Source organism: Sebastes fasciatus, chromosome 14 (genome assembly GCF_043250625.1).
Source record: "Sebastes fasciatus isolate fSebFas1 chromosome 14, fSebFas1.pri, whole genome shotgun sequence".
Taxonomy (NCBI): domain Eukaryota; kingdom Metazoa; phylum Chordata; class Actinopteri; order Perciformes; family Sebastidae; genus Sebastes; species Sebastes fasciatus.
Window position 1 is genome coordinate 10,148,969 of NC_133808.1, and position 16,814 is coordinate 10,165,782.

Here is a 16,814-nt window from a genome sequence, read left to right on the forward strand (position 1 = left end):
TTATGTACATAGACTTGTAGTACCTTGGAGCAAAAATTTCATCCTTCAGCTAAACCTCTCGTAGTCACTTCCGTGAGGCTTGGTTGTACGAGCGTTCCACGTTGGATTTGTCAAACTCTCTTATACTGAGTTCACACTACGAGCGACAAAGCAACAGGCTACAAGTCAACAAAACTTGTTGCTGCGTGACACACTACAAGTCAAAGTTGAGCTGGTTTCAACTTTTTTCAGCGCTCCAATGACGCGGTGAAACATCAACCAATCATATGTTTTTGTTTCACCCTGTTACGTTCCGTCTAAAAAATGCCGTTAGCCAGTTCCCGGTGGTGTTTAACGGCATAACTAGCCTATGTCAATGAACGCTTGAGCAACACTTCAACGGCGACAATGTAGCTGGCCACGCTGGGCCGTTTTGCTGCTTTTGTCGCTGGTAAACTTGTCTTAAATTTGCCTGTTTCTGCCTGAGGAATGTCACATGTTCTTGAGTAGGTGCACGTTCGTGAGATTCGATCATTTTGAGATTTCTCATTTTACATTTGAGGGGAGAAATAAGCATTACAGTAACAGAAAATTGATTCATATTTGATCAGCACTGCCAAGTTTGACCATTTGATCGGAGTTTGCGAGTGATTGACAGCCAGCTCACGGATGTCAAAGACTCCGGCTCGGCTCTGACTGGTTGTTTTCCATTAGGAGCACTGGAGGCACATGATTTTTTTTCAGAATACCTGTCTCATGCACTGCTGTCAGGATATAGTGAAAAATATATAACTTTTTTTAAATCATATTTGCTCCAATCTACCCACTGCTGCTTTAAGCTCCACCTGTAAAGAAATATCTGTACATGACTCACACAGAATGTTTTATCCACTCGTGAATTTAAATCGTACCCACAAGAAAACTCTAAGTAAAATTAGTGAATGCGACATATGTTCATAAAGTGGTTTTTGCATGAGGTCCATTGTTTATGCTGAAAATGAACAGAAAAACACTGGATGCCTGAAAATACCAATTTCTCTACTCTAGTTTGAACAGCAATGTTGAAACTTAGACTTACCATCTGTTCATTCTGTCAATTCCCTCTGTTGCTCACACAACTTGAGCAGCCCTTAATGGACACAAAGATTAGATGAATGTGTGTTTGTGTGTGTGTGTGTGTGTGTGTGTGTGTGTGTGCGCTCTCACCTCCACAGACCTCTCCACTGATGTCCTCGCACTGACGGTCGTCACACTCACAGTTTTTGCCATGAACACGGCTGTCCCCAGGTGGGTAGCAAGTACACTGTCCACACTGGCACTGACCTACAAAAACAGAGAGACATCTTCTCACATCTGAGCAGTGTTTCATATCAGGAGTTGTGTTTTCAATAGCTGTTCAGTAGAGTTATCTTTCTTTTCCCTGACGTGTGTCATATCATCCTGAGTTCTTACTTTTTTATCCAACCTGTAATTCAGGTGGAGTCATTTGCATACCTACTGTAGATGACTGACTTTAAACTTGACTTAGTCTGCCTGACAACATTGCCTCAAGCCACACAGGGAAATCTCATAAATCACTCACTCTAATAAACATTCACATGAGCTGCATACTAGACACACCTCGAGATGTTGCTATCCCACTTCAATCAGCGAGCTGCCAGTGAAGACAGCTACGGGGGAACTTACTGAGCGAACATACTTTGCTAATGGTGGAGCTCATTAGAAAAAACACCATCTATTCTGAATTATCATTGGAGGTGTGCAGCATACCTACTCATTGATCATTTTACAGCAGCAGGCTGCTCAGGGTTAAGATAATTATGGGGGGTAGTGTAGGCCACACACAGATATTTGGAGACTTACATTAAAGGGTGAAATGTCTTCTAAAGTGCAAATCATTTTTTTGTTGTCAATGCTCACACCTTGTATGTTAGATTTTTGAACTTTTTGCTACAAGGGGTAGGGTTGGGGTACGGGATGTTCAGGGGTAGATAAAAAGTCAGCAGTATATGCCACATAAAAGTGGTGTACTGTACATCGCATAAAAACTGGGAACCTGAAGATTGATTTGAGATGTGGCCCAGCACTGTGTGTCAAGTTGTTCTAGTCATTAATAAGAAATACAAATTGAATTGATGAATTAATTAATCAACTAAAATAAATTGTAGAAGTGTATAATAGTTTAGAACTTTATGATAGCAGTATATGATGGTCATTCCCATGTTTTTTTATGTCTCATAAATTGTTGCTGCAATTTTTGTGTTGATCCCATTTGTTACCTAGATTTTATGCTAAATTTAACCATTTTTTTAACAATCGAGAATTGATAAAAATGATCAATAATCCCTCTAAAATACCACATTAAGACACCAAGACCTTGAGGAACACCATAGAAAAAGACATGCTATGATTTGGTATCAAATCACTTTTGACTTTTGGAGATTTCAGCAAGAATTGCATTTTTGGCGATTGTAAGTGGAGCATTTCTGTTCATGAAACTGCTCAGAAACCCCCTTATTGTCAATGTACCTAAGAAAACCATCCATCCTCTGAATGATAACATTTCATGATTCTCTGATTATCCTAGAGGCCACAACATGTCATTTTGTGAGGTCACATTTAAAAAAATGGTCTCAATTCAATGAAATGGCTACTATCAGGATCATCACACATGAATACGGTTGGGCTCATTGGATCCACAGGAGTCTCAGCTTTACAGTGATACCCAATTTATGTAATTCCAAGACTGTTTAAGGACCCCAGTATGCAGAAACATTCAAATAAACCATTTTAGAATAGGTGAAAATAATAATATTTATACTGCATTCAAATAACTGAATGTGTTTTGTCCCAAACTGCATGTGATTATCATAAAGTGGGCATTTCTGTAAAGGGGAGACTCGTGGGTACCCGTAGAACCCATTTTCATCCACATACCTTTAGGTCAGAGGTCAAGGGACCCCTTTGAAAATCGCCATGCCAGTTTTACCTCGCCAAAATTTAGCGTAACTTCGTAGCATTATTTAGAGAACTTCCAGATAAGCTAGTATGACATGGTTGGACCAATGGATTCCTTAGGTTTTCTAGTTTCATATAATACCAGTATACCAGTTCACTCTAGCTTGAAAATAGAAGCCCGCAACAACCTCTGAAAGACAGAATAGCGTCCGGTTTTAAGGGGTTAACAATGTTACTATAATAATACATTAGCAACAATGTTTCTGAGCGGTGAAATGTAATCAACTTCAACCTAAGAATGCAGAGCACATTTTTTATTACTATCTTAAATAGAGCTTAAGAAAAACACTGCTTAATAGAAGGCATTACTCTAAAATGTGCATCGGTCTTCTGACAAATGAATAACACACACACACACACACACACACACACACACACACACACACACACAGTTGGATATCTTTAAAATGTTCTAACCCACAAAAGCTGTGGACAAAATACACCCAGAAGGGCTACAAATAGGTAAGCTGCCCACCATGAAAAATACTTGCACAAAGGGAATTTCCCAGCTCAGTGAAGACATATGGTTAAAACACAGCACACCGAGCGCCTCTCTTTCTCTTTTCTCCTGTTTTTATTGCGCTGGGTATGTCCTTTTTGCACACTCATTATTCACTCTGAGTGTTTCCCTGTTTGTTTCCCTGCTGGGTACATTTTGTGTTTAGTGCCACTAAATAACACCTAAAACATATCCATAATGTGTATGTGCCTGCCTTTATCTTGTGATGACTCACTGAGTGGAAATTAGGGGTAATAAATAGTGCCGAACGTGAATCTGCAAGATACTCGACTGACAGTGTCGTCTAATGTGTTGTCCATGTCACATCACTGTCACTTTTTATGACCACACGCACTAGCAACCTCTCTTCCCTAGCTTCACATATAACATACCACCATCTGCTCTGGGGACTTAGTTACCCTAGCAACCGCTGATGTCATAACACCCCCTGCCTTATCGATTATCTCCGTGCTCGTCAAACCGTCTACGCCAGTGTGTGTTGGTGTGTGTTGATGTTTAATTTGTCATCCTGTCTGGGGTGAGCAACACCTTAATGAACAAAGTCACATCAGTAGGCGCCAGCTTGGCTCTGTTTTCATAAAACAGGGCACAAATGTATGTGCAAACACAGGTGAGGCGAGGGTGTGGCAAACTCATTTTTGCCATTTTAGTGAGCTGCAGCTGCGGCTCAGTCGTGTGCACTGCAGCACACACTGGAAAGGGGCTAGAGCAGGATTAATACGTTGTTAAATAGATGAATACTTAATCAGCCAGTGGTAGGGTAGGCTGGTCAATCAAGTCAGTTCCCCTCATTCCTTTTAAAAGCAGCTCACAGTTTCTTAATGGGATAGGAGGAGAGTCCAAGCAAGCTTCTCCCAAGAGAAAACTGCTGTTTTCCAAGAGACAGAGTCCCAATGCAACTAAGCCCCCTCCCAAAAACATGAATGTACAGCACTCCTTAAGGACGTCTCCTATAGATGTTTTTTTTGTATACAAACATTACTGGGTTTGTGTGCATTCAGGTGGCAAAACCGCTTTGGCAGCCGTTGTAATAAATGTAGATTTCACATTATTTGTACATTCTTGTTGACTATACTAGACCCCTGTAGAGTCCGACCACCAGATACCATTATGATATGACGTGTTAGTCTGAGATTTGTTTATTATTATCACTTGTTATGAAATGGGTAACATTATATCAGTGGGATTTGACTTGGGGTGCCAGGGTCTGTTCGATTGATACTCCGTTAGGGAGCCCCTCTTGATGACCATCACCAGACATTTTTTCTGGTTATCAAGCCATTAAATAGGCATTATCAGTCGCTATAAGCACCATAGATGTGGATCTTTAGGGGCCTACTACACCTACTACGTTGTAAGAGTGAAAGTGAATCTTAAAAGCAACATGTTTTAAAACTGAATGAAACGTCACGCTTTGAAAGCTTCTAGGTTTAGGCAACAAAACTACAACTTCTTTAGGTTTAGGCAACAAGAAACACTTGAAAACATCATGTTTTATATAAAAATAACTATGAACACAAAGACAACTACACATTGTTGGTTTCATACAGGAACTCCAGTCTTCTGGGTGAAAGTTCTGTTTTGTGTCCCATCCATCAATTCCATCGATTCCAACCCCTTATGGAGTTTCACACCGTCTATACTACAGCGCCTAACTTCCGCTTCTGCTCCTGTCATAATTACTACGGTTGCTAGAGGTCGCTGTCCTGTATTTTTATACCTTCTTTTGGTGATCTACCATGTGAATAGATGATAAAACCCACCAGTGAGTGTAGTAGGCCACTACTGACCCACATCTGTGGGGCCTATAGCGACTGATAACGCTTCCTTAGCGATTCCTCAACAGGTATACCGTCAATATAAAACTGGACATGTGGATTTTGGTCATGTTATTAGTACAACTGGTCACACAGCAGCTCTTTGTATGTCGGACAGATGAACATCAACATTAGACTCCTACCGGCTCTCTATTAAACAGCGTGTTGCTGGTTGCTAGGTAACATTAGCGGTTAGCCCTCAGTCCGAAACGTAACGCCAAAGGTCAATACAATATTGCGGATATGTCCGATTCAAATTGAAATGAATGTTTTTCTAACGTTAGCAATTTAAAGCCGTTACAAAGTCTTGCACCACATTTGTTTTCAGTCATAGTCACTAAATATAATATAAATAAATATTTCCTTAGAGTGTGGGTCGATCAACCTGTTGTTGATCAGTTCATTTTTATCGATCTGTGGAGCATGACAGCTCGATAAGGCACCTGCTGCTTTGCTAGCGCTGTGTGACTAGAATGCTTTTGCCCACCAGGCTTGGATCCATAATCTCCTTATGTCTTTAGCAAAAGCATGTCATCCCTTCAAAATATGAAACATTTTCAATCCATTTTGTGCAATTTTACTGCACAACAACTCCTTGTCATCTCCTTGCTTTGCAGCTTGGCTCTGCTAGACATGCCGTGCTTTCTGCCCCCTGTTGCGCGCGCATCTCTGTGACGACGTTGCACAGAAACCCATCTATACTCCTCATGATCTGCGATGCATAAACCTGAAGTCTCTGTAGGATAGCTTGGGAGTCTACACTCCAAAATGCAGAAGGTTGTGTACTTAACATTTTGCAACTAGGTGCCATGTCCGAGGTTTTAATTCCCCACTGTTTGAATCAAGTACAATTTGGCAGGACTTCTTCAAATTAAAGAGTGCAGATAAGAACATAGCTGCAGGGACTCATACATTCTGCAGTGCTAGCGGATCAACCAGTAATGTAACGTGTTACAGAGGACACAATGAAGTGTTGTGATATGCATTTAAATGTGAGCTTAAACAATTTCAAATCAAAGGGAAAGCTGCAAAATTCAACAAAAGTTAAAGATTCATGTGATGTTGGAGATGTTTCTGTGTGTGTGATTCTTCAAACTAGACTGAGTGTCACATTTTTCCCCATTTTCAGTAAAGTGGTCTGAACCCAGTGGAAATGCACGGCCATTTTCATGCCAAAATATGAGTACCAAAATTGTGCAGCACTGGCTGATCTGCATAAACACAACCAGCTGTGACACTCCTCTCGCCATAGAGCTGTGAACACATGGGCAAAAGCACAAAAAAATGAACCTATATTTGCGCTTCTGCCATTTTTGTGGCTGGACAAAAACAAAAAACATCAGGCTGCAGTGTAAAACCTAAACGTATTCACTGATATTCAGTGGAAATAACTACTCAACAGGATTTTGCAAATCACATAACACTGTGGACTGACAGTTTTAAAACTGCTCTGGCAGCCTCATTATCTCCAAAGCTTGTCACCTCTTTTGACTTGATTTCATTTTCAGTTCTGTGACAGCTGCAATGAGTCCAGCATCCCACCAAATATAATAAATCCAGTCAAATGACGGCCCCCTCCGTGCTCTGTCTCATCCTGTGGTGTGAATGAAAGCATTAAATAAGAACCCAAAGTAAAGCGCCTATCAAAATGTGTGTATTGCCAGTATCAGGATGTATTAAGTGTGTGGTAGTTGTTTAAAACAGTGCATAATATAAGTAGGCTGCAGTAATTAGTCCATTTAGATGCATTGGCGAGCAGTACTCACACCACCCTTTGCTACAGAGAAAGAGGGTCTGATTTTCCACCATTAACACACAGATAGTGCTGAAGGTCTTTGTTGATATTTGTTATCTCTTAAACAAATATATGTCAAACAAAACATTTTGGAATGTTTTGACATCATTATCCCTTTGTCCCATAAATCTTTTCTAGGCCTGTAAATCATTACAATGTTTTTTCATGATTCATCCCGGATTTGGGGGCATCTGTCCAATCAAATGTGATTACTTCCACCCCATAGTATGAAACTGTGCTTACCCGTTAACTCGAGGGTCGTATGAGCTAGCAGAGCAATATCATAGTAGTTGGTGCGTGTTTGAAGAGTGTGGTTGCTGTCCAATTTATTAATTTCTCCCTTTACTCACTCTAATCTAACAATACTGGTGAGGGATCCAATCAAATCTCAAGGATTTGATCATATCCCTCTTGAAATGATTGCCCAAACCTATATTTTAGGACTGGGCGATAAAGCGATCTTGAAATTGTTCATGGTAAAAATCTTCCACAATAACAATGATAAATTTATGACATTTATTTTTGATAAAGTTGTTTTTTAAACTGTTTTCCTCTACCTACAAAAACACTAGCCAGTGCATCATAGCCTCCACCGTAGCCTACTCCGTCGCTACTGTTACAGCTGTAACTGGTGGACAAATTGTTTTGAGTGTCACAACTCCAGCGGAATGACTTATTTCACTCTCTTTGATCAATTCAGTCTGAAAACATTTGGAAAGTTTAGAAGCACACAGGGTGTGCAGCTCGTTCAGGTGGTCAAATGCCGCCGCTTTGTCATGCCCTTCGGCTTCTGATACCGAGGCACAAGTCCCCCTTTACTCTGTTAGATACAAAGCAACCATATTTCAGAGATGAGAACAGGTTGCGTTAGCCCCCTGCTCCTCTCTGTGCTGTGAGTGCAGCTATTATCGGTGTGTATCTGTAGTTTAACGAGATTAGCGCTGAGCCACAACCAGCAGACAGCAAGCCTGCATTCATTCAAATTCCAGCAACTCAGGACTTTCCAGCAGGGTTATTTTGGAGTTGTGCGGAGTTAGTTATGTATTTTAGAACTTAACCGCAGGCAAACAATCAGAAAATAACGTTTTATATTTCAGATTTGCTGCTTTGTTCTCACTAACGCCGCTCTCTCTCTTCAGTCACTCTATAGCTTGCTCTACCATTGCTGCTCTCTCTATGCCAACTTTGAATGTGGTGTGTTTACAAACAGGAACCGACATTACATATTATACTTTTAAATCTTGTCTTAAAACACATCTTTATTCCTTGGCTTTTGATTCAGTATGAGAGTTGCCTTATTGCTTTTATTATTTTATTACCCTTTTGTCTTTTAAAGTGCTCTTTATTTATTGTGTTTTATGTTTTTTGTTGTACAGCACTTTGGTCAACTGCCGTTGTTTTTAAATGTGCTGAGTAGATACATTTGGATTGGATTAAATATATGCAATTTGACACACATAATTAATGTCTACTACAGACCACACTTCAGAGAGCAGAAAAAGGAATCCCTAGAATCAGCAGAAAGATGTTGAAAGCAGGTGTTTCCTTCAGGAAATACCGCAGCAGAAAGAATGTGCTATCCACAAGCGCCTTGCCTCCACCTCTCAGGAAGAAAAGGTCTGAAGCTGCTGTTTCAAATTTCAAGGCTTTTCCGCTCAAGCTGCCATCTCTACCAGCCGCATTCATCCATGCCTAAGTGATTTTCTACGTCTGTCTCCTTCACTTTCTCTCTCTCTCTCTCTCTCTCTCTCTCTCTCTATCTCTCTCTCTCTTACCCTCCCACCCTGCTTCCTGTCTCACTTCATTGTGTTGCACAGACCTTCACTCTCTTTCCCTTTTCTTTCCCTGCACATCCTTTACCATCTACCGAAGCCTCGCAATAAACTCTGTTACAATTGTTTCTTTCAAACCATTGTGATCCTCCAAACACTAAAGCAAAAGGGCGTCCTATGAAAAAGAAAGCGCATGCACACACACATGCCACCCTTAACACTAAGGTATGCATGCACGCACAGTCACCCTTCCTCCTTATCACAGCCTCGACAGTTTCCCTCCTCTGTCTATCTGAACAGAGACAGTAAATAGTACATTCAGATAGTTATTACTAATAACAGAGGAGGAACAGGACCAGAAGACAGTGCGACTTTACATAGCAATATACAGACAGTGCTTTCAATATAGCATCATATCCTCATACAACGAAAAGTTATTCCTCATTTTTCTTGTGTTTTTCTATGAATGTACAGTAACATTTGGGTTAAAATAACTATGCTTGAAATACTTGGTTAGGTTTAGGCAACAAAACTACTTAGGTTTAGGAAAAGATTTCTGGTTTGGGTTAAAATAACAACAGAAGTGGTGTAATTTAACTATGGAAGTTACATTAAAAATAAGTCAACATTTACTTCTGCTTTCTTGCAGGATAAAAACAGCTGTCTCCTGGGCAAAAGTCCAGTGTTTTTTGACCAACCCATGCATTCTGACCTCCTCCCTACGCAACCTTTGTTGCCTTTATACTTCCTGGTTCACAATTAGGTGGATATATGAATTGATTTTGTGGGATATATACGATTTACAGTGCAATACTTTTAATATATACTTTTCAAAGATATAAATTGTTGACCTCAGCAGGCATTAGAAATTCTGATTCTATCAAACTGTGCTTCCCAGTTGTACACATTTGACAACATTAAAAATCAGAATCAGAATCTATTCCTTTAGGTGTATGCATAAGAAAATATGTATCCAACACTGTGCAGTGTGTCGTTAATGTACACTTTAAACTGCCACTGAATAAATTGGGATGGCTAAAAGAAAATGCAATTTTTAAAAGGAAGAATTTATGGATCTCATTAATTGTTCTATTGCACAGGGTAATTTAAAGTTCCATTTTGTTGCAGCAAGCAATTGGAGATAATTTAAAGGTACTGCTGCAGGAATTAAAGCTAATTAACTCTCCCAGCGCAAGTTAATCTTTGCTGTTTCATTATGTGAGGGGGCCACCATGCATGCTCAACTCTGTTGTTGTGGAATTGGTTTGAGGCCGTCAAAACCAAAGTCTGTTATGGAACAGACACAATATGTAATGAAGAGTTGATGCATTCAAAGGCACCAAAATTGGTTCTATTTGTAGAGTGCACTTAGCCGAGGTCGAGGCTTCATATCGTAGTTACAATATGTGAGTGTCGTTTACCATATTGGCGTCGCTGTTCCATTGTTGGCTCATGGTGATGTTAATGTAGCTGTCTCCATGGTAGCAGGCAGCCCTGCCCTATGGGTTTCAGGTGCCTGATCTAATCAGCAGCTCTCCCATCCATGGGTGTGAGGAACGTCTATGGCCGCTATAATAACATACAGCAAGCTACAATCCACGTATCCCCTCTTTTCATTTGGAACAGCGGCTGAAAGCTGTGGATTCCCCACTGACCTCCCCACAGTCAAATGAAACAGGAAATCAATGCTTCACATTAACCCCCTGATAAATCCTCAGATCCCTGAGACCAAGCAGGTCGCGACTGCTACTACTGTACGACGTTGGATCACCGTGAGACCAACAGAATACAGCAGACTTTACTGTACCTTTTCTTTTTTTGTCCTCTCATGCTGAAGTGCAGGAACACTGATAGGTATTCCCCAGAAAATAATGTTTAGCAAAATGGATGGAGAACAATGCCCCATGCAGCAGCACTGTAAAGCTGATTGATTAAGGTTGCTGCCTCAGAAGACTGTCCTGCATAGCTACTAGACAATTTATCTTATTCACGAATGGCCATAGCGTACTTTGGAACAATGCAGGTTGTCAGTCAGTCTAAGAACAACGGTAACGTGGCCATTGTGCATTGTTACCTCTGGACGTAGGCTCAGCAGCTGTCTGGCAAGGCTATACCATCATTGTGGCTTTGCATTTCGTCGTCTGGTATTTCTATGGATGAATTAACTCACAACTAATGTAATTTCAGGTACAATAGATGATTGACAGTTTTTTTCTTTACTCAAATGTCATGAATGCAAACTCTTCCTGCAGCCGATTGGATGAAAACACTTGCTAGGATGTCATTTGTCTTTACTTCCAATCGCAATTATGGAACCTGACTATAAATGCCATACTTATTTGGCTTGCTTAGCTCAGAATGTGACCTCACCTCACCCAATTAGTTTTATGATATTTCAGTTTAACGCTGATGTAGACGTGGCCAGGGGCGTTTATGTCCACCACCTGTAAAGATTAATCGGCGTAGCTTTGCAACAGGTGAGTAATTTGTTCTCCCCTCTTTGGCTGAGAAGCTTTGGGGCTGTGCACATGTGTAGTGTTCAGTGTAATCTTAATTACTGGTTTGTGCATCAATTGCTGTAGCAGTTGAGCAGTTAATGGACTGACTGCATGTTTTCCCCCGATCTATTATAAAAATGTTTTGGCCTCACTTCACTAATTATATTAAGAGTGTGGGTGTTTTACTCCTACACAATAATTAATTAACAGAAATGATAAAAAACAATGTTGTTACCATTTTTAATATGTTTTTTTTAATCCACCATGGAACAGTAATTGTGGATAAATGCCTGGTTTTTCAAGGGTTTAACATGCCAACCAGGCTCTTATTCATGGAATACAATATCTAAAGGACTGTAAGAAACTATTTTCTCAATCACTTTCTTAGCGATAGGGTCCTGTATAAACACACACATTTATGCCAAAGTTTCTGTCTCAGCTCACTGATTTAAATGGAATCGTATCGTGATGAAATCATATATCAAGATATCGCGATGCACAATTACGTCACCTAAATCAGTGATTCTGAAAGTGGGGTCCCGGAGACCCCCAGGGGTCTGAGGCACTCTGCCAGGGTGTCCGGGACATAATTTGCTACAAATGATAAAATTGTGCTGTATCATTTATTAGTGCATCTCTACAGATGAGGACCATTTTCGCCAATAAAACAAGCATTGTGTCATTTACTCCCAACCATGTTAACTTTGGGCCAATAGAAACAAATAGTTCCAATGGCTGAGATCACAAATGGTAGTAAGCATATGCTTAATTACGATTGCTGATTACGATTAAATGTTACGATTAACAGGAGGTCCTTGGAAAATGTTCTCCACTGTAAGGGGTCCCTGGCCCCAAAAAGTTTGAGAACTCCTCGTTTAAATTGATAATAATAACCACAAACCAACTAAATTTTTTTTTTTTAAATCAGATCAAACTCAATTAAATCAAACTATTGTCTTAATCTTATTACTCTGTTTTTTTGTTTGCATGCATGTAAACATACTGAGTGTGTAGCTGGAAATATTTAATAATTTTGTTTCTCTATAGTTTCGCTTGTTCATTATGCACTAATGGTCTTAATTAAATGAGAAAAATACTCAGTACTTTTCATTTGTCAAGTATTTAAATTCACACAGTATAAAACAGGCTTTACCTTGTGGTTATTTCATATAGACTATTTATTTATTGAATTACCAGAAAACATGCTATATCGTGATATATATCGTTATCGTGATATGGGACGACCTATATCAGGATAGAAGATTTTGACCATATCGCCCAGGCCTACAGGATTTAGCAATATTTGAATATTCCACTAACAAGCAGATACTGCATGAGTAACACACACACACACACACACAGCCTCTATAGCACATAGTGCATCTATTCCCCCACTTCCACCTTACTATCATCAATCAGCAGGCTCAAGGGTGCATGACTGGGACAACAAGGGAAGAGCAACCTGGACTTTTCTTTTTTGTTAGCACGAGTTTCTTAGTGTAGTCCTAATATTAGTATTAGGCCTGACATTTGGAGGCTCCAAGAAAACAGTTTCCTCTGTCCAGAAGGGCCACTAATGAAGCATACATTGCAGTGTAATTAATCTAGACACATCGACCCACGGCTTGTTCTACTGAAAGAGCTGTTCCGGCTATAGCTTACAGGCAGACAGTGCACCTTAATCTCACACACGCACATAAACATGCACATATGCATGAGCACAAGTGCACATAACGGAACAAAAGCATTAATACTGTACGAACCCGCATGTATATGTGATATGTGCGACACAATAAACGCTGAGTGGTTGCTCAGATTTGATTGCTGGGCACCCGGGTGCATTTACAGCCCTCTTAAGGATGGATTAAGAGATGTTAAACACTGGAAATGGCCTATTTTACATCAAGAGGTGAGGATAGAGTGCCGGCCTGCTGCAGTAACCATGGCAACAGGCGCGGATGGGAAGACCAGGTACCTCGTCCGAAGCAGGGCAAATTGGACGTTCCCCGACACTTCTTCAGACTGCTCTCCAGAGACAGGGAGCAGGACAGAGGATGCTCGCACTTCCTCCCGTCCCATCCTTCCTTGCAGTCACACCTGCCGCAATTACACTGGCCATGACCTGCCGAGAGGGGAGATGAAGAGGTGAAGGAAGCAGAGAGGTGAAACAAAGTGGAGGCTTTGGACAAGGAAATTTCTAATAAGCATACTAAGGTGGGGGGGGGGAGTGAAGTGGAGAGTTGGATAGGTTATGGAGCAGAAAAGAGGGTAAAAGGGGAGCTAGTGTGTGAGGGAGAGAGAGAGAAAAGGGAGCAAGGGAGGTAGCAAAACAAACAAGGGGCAGGATATGCTAGAGGTGAGAAGATTTACTGTCCTCAGAGCATTGGCTAAACAAGCTTTGACTGTCTGGCCTCCTCTAAGCTGCTGGATGGCCAGCATTGATTATACCTGGTCTGGTCTAGGAGAGAAAGAGAGAGAGAAACTGATGGAGAAAGATGAGATTTAAGACATTAAGATGTGAATTGTGTTCGTATTCTCTGGAACAATGAAGTATGCATGAAGGCATGCACCCAAAGAACTGTTAACTGTGAATACGCTAGGAGGCTAAGATACGTTTTCTGTTACATAAATTATTAGTACGCTAGTCACAGTAGTAGCAGCCATCATATTTTGTTCATTTTGGTCATTCCCACCCATCCCTATAGTTTATTGTTAAGTTATACAGAAAGTTCACTTTCACAGCTTCGAACTTGCACCAGAGTATAAGAAGTGGAAAGCTGTTGGAACTGCAGTTATTCAAAGATGAGGATCAATATATGGTATGGACATAAACAATATTAGGCTATATAGCCTACCAGTAGTTGTGCATTGCGTAAGTCGGTTCTCTTATTAAATGGAAAAACAGTTTGCTTTCATGCAGAGAGTTAGATGAGAAGATTGATATCACTCCAATGTACATACAGCAGCCCAGCTAAATATGTAACTGGAATTCATACAAACCCCAAAGTGTGGGAATAAAAATGACAACTTGCTGTTTTATGGGGAATTATGTGCCAGAATTTTTTTGGGCTTCCAGGCAATCATCTGACACTCCATGAAGTTACTGGTCGTACTTGTACTTGTACTTAGCTCCACCCTTCGTGTCGCTTCTGGCTGCAAATAGCCTAGATGGCCACTGCGAAAAAAAACAAGATAGTGACGGCCAAAATGCCGAACTCAAGACTTCAAAAACGGCAGTCTACAAAACAATTGGTGACTTCACAGTGACTACGCTCACTTCTTATACAGTCTATGGTTCCAGCAAAGAAATTTTCCAGCACATTTACCCCTATATAATAGCAAATTGTAATTTTTACACCTTGGCTTTTGTAGGCAGATTTTGTTACCTTTTGAAAGAGCCAGTGAGAGTGGTATCAATCCTCTCATCTAACTCTCGGCATGAAATCAAATAAGCGTGTTTCCCAAAATCTTGAACCACTTCCTTTAGCTATTTTTAAAGAGGATTCAGGTTTTTTGTAAATGTATTGCATGCAGATATGTGATTCCAAAAAAACAGCAGGCTGACCTGAGCAGAAGTCATCCGTGTATCGGTCGTAGGTTGCATGGCAGTTCCTCTCATCGCACTCGCAGGTGTCTCCATGAATATCTCCCCAGTCGCCAGATGGATCTACATCATGACAGTTACACTCTCCACACACACAGGTCCCTGACACCCACAGCAAACACATACACGCATACTGTAAATTCACATTGTATTAATTCTCCATTGTAAGTTCTTTCAGTCATACAATAATAAAATCACTAATGTGAACTGAAAAAAAAAAAAAAAAAGCAACGGTAAATACAACTCATTGTCTGCGATATGATAAACGGTAGACAAGCTTCTGGCACAGATGTGGGTGAGGTTGGGAGGATTTACTTTTCTACTTTAGGCTGCAGCCACCGGGATAAATAAAAGTCCCCCTTCTGTCTCACTTTTTCTTCCTTTATCTGTCTGTCTGTCTCTTTCTCATTTGTTTTACATCTTAGCCAGGACATCAGCCGAACAGCAGCCAGTGGAAATCCCATTTTCTCTTATCAGCAGTGACAGAGCACGGGGAACCCCAGGGGAGCCAGGGCCAGCTGGCAAGCCTGTGGGCTGCGGCTGGCGCGTGTCTGGCCCTTGGCCCTGGTTCGGTCTCCCTCACCACCCTCATAACCCTGGAGCCCTGGATTTATAGAGCCATGCACTTTAATGTTTGCCACAAATGTCACAGCCTGGCTTCACCAGAGCAGATTACAGCACCTGTACTAGATCAGAAATGTTCTATAAACGCCCTATAAAATCAGGATTCATTAGAGAATGCATTTACGTTCTGTATTCAGAGACAGTTTTTGACTAAATCCCTGTTTTTTCAGCTAAAAAGCAACCTCCCCCTCCACACAAAAGGGGAATCATTCCTCCCTGCGTGCCTCATGCGACGACATTATCTCCGAGTCAAATTGTTTTGATCAAGAAATCGTATATAGATGCACGTATTTAGCCTCCAGCATTATGTGGCTGTTATCATTTTGACAGCACGCCAGTTAGTGTATTATTAGCTCGACTGAGGAGGCTAGGTGAACCCAACAGACGGAGGGGGTTGTCAGTTTGTTGGAATGAAACACCGTAATCTATTGGGGACTGTCAGTCAAATCATTCACTCATTCATTTCAGAGTGTGAGCAGAGCAGCAGATATTTCACACTCTCATACAAAACACTTCACATCTCTACATCTATACAGGGTGATGAAATCCAATCAACCCTCTTATGTAACCATCTTTCTTGATCCATCTCCTATAATCACCGGGAATTATCTTCACAATGAGGATTAATTCAGAACAAAACGGTTACATGCCATATAGAGATTGGAATTGAGAATTGTTCCCATCATAATCAGTACCAAATTGTCTGACTTCTGAGAACTGTTGCCCTCGGGGCAGAATGAAAAGATGTTGGAATATGTTGTCATATTTTACCAAACTGTTGGGGGTAAAAATACAGGATTTATGATATTTTGAGGAAAGGTCACACTGCTGACAATGTGCTTCAACATTTGTTGGCAGCGCATGTCGGAAAGTGGTGCCTTGGACAGTTAACAGTTACAGGTGTGTTGCATTTTCACAAGGGCGTCAGTTAACCCAAGTATAATTAATTATAAAGTTAACATTACAGCCACGCAGGCAGCCTTATCATAATGTTTTTTTTTTTGCCTTGAATAGGAGTAACTTCTTCTAATCTTTCCCAAACATTATACATCTTCTTTTCTTTCATCAATTTTTAATAATATGTATCATGTTAAGGCATGGTCACACATGCACAAAAATAACATTCGCCTACCATTCACTTCCGTTTTATGCGAGCAAAGGGGCTAAAATAAATTTGCTTCCGAATC

General features: G+C 40.7%; 1 protein-coding gene across 2 annotated transcripts in view; it reads right to left on the reverse strand.

Moving 5' to 3' along the window:
- The window catches only part of itgbl1 (integrin, beta-like 1), a 60,842-nt gene that overhangs the window by 21,370 nt on the left and 22,658 nt on the right, over positions 1–16,814 (reverse strand). For both annotated transcript variants that reach the window (XR_012597104.1, XM_074658646.1), the window contains exons 6-8: positions 14,965–15,105; positions 13,375–13,521; positions 1,186–1,302 (exon numbers count right to left, since the gene is read on the reverse strand). Coding sequence is in view for 1 of the 2 variants with exons in the window: in XM_074658646.1 (XP_074514747.1) it covers positions 1,186–1,302; positions 13,375–13,521; positions 14,965–15,105 (405 nt within the window). In the remaining variant the exon portion in view is untranslated. The remainder of the gene's footprint in view (positions 1–1,185; positions 1,303–13,374; positions 13,522–14,964; positions 15,106–16,814) is intronic.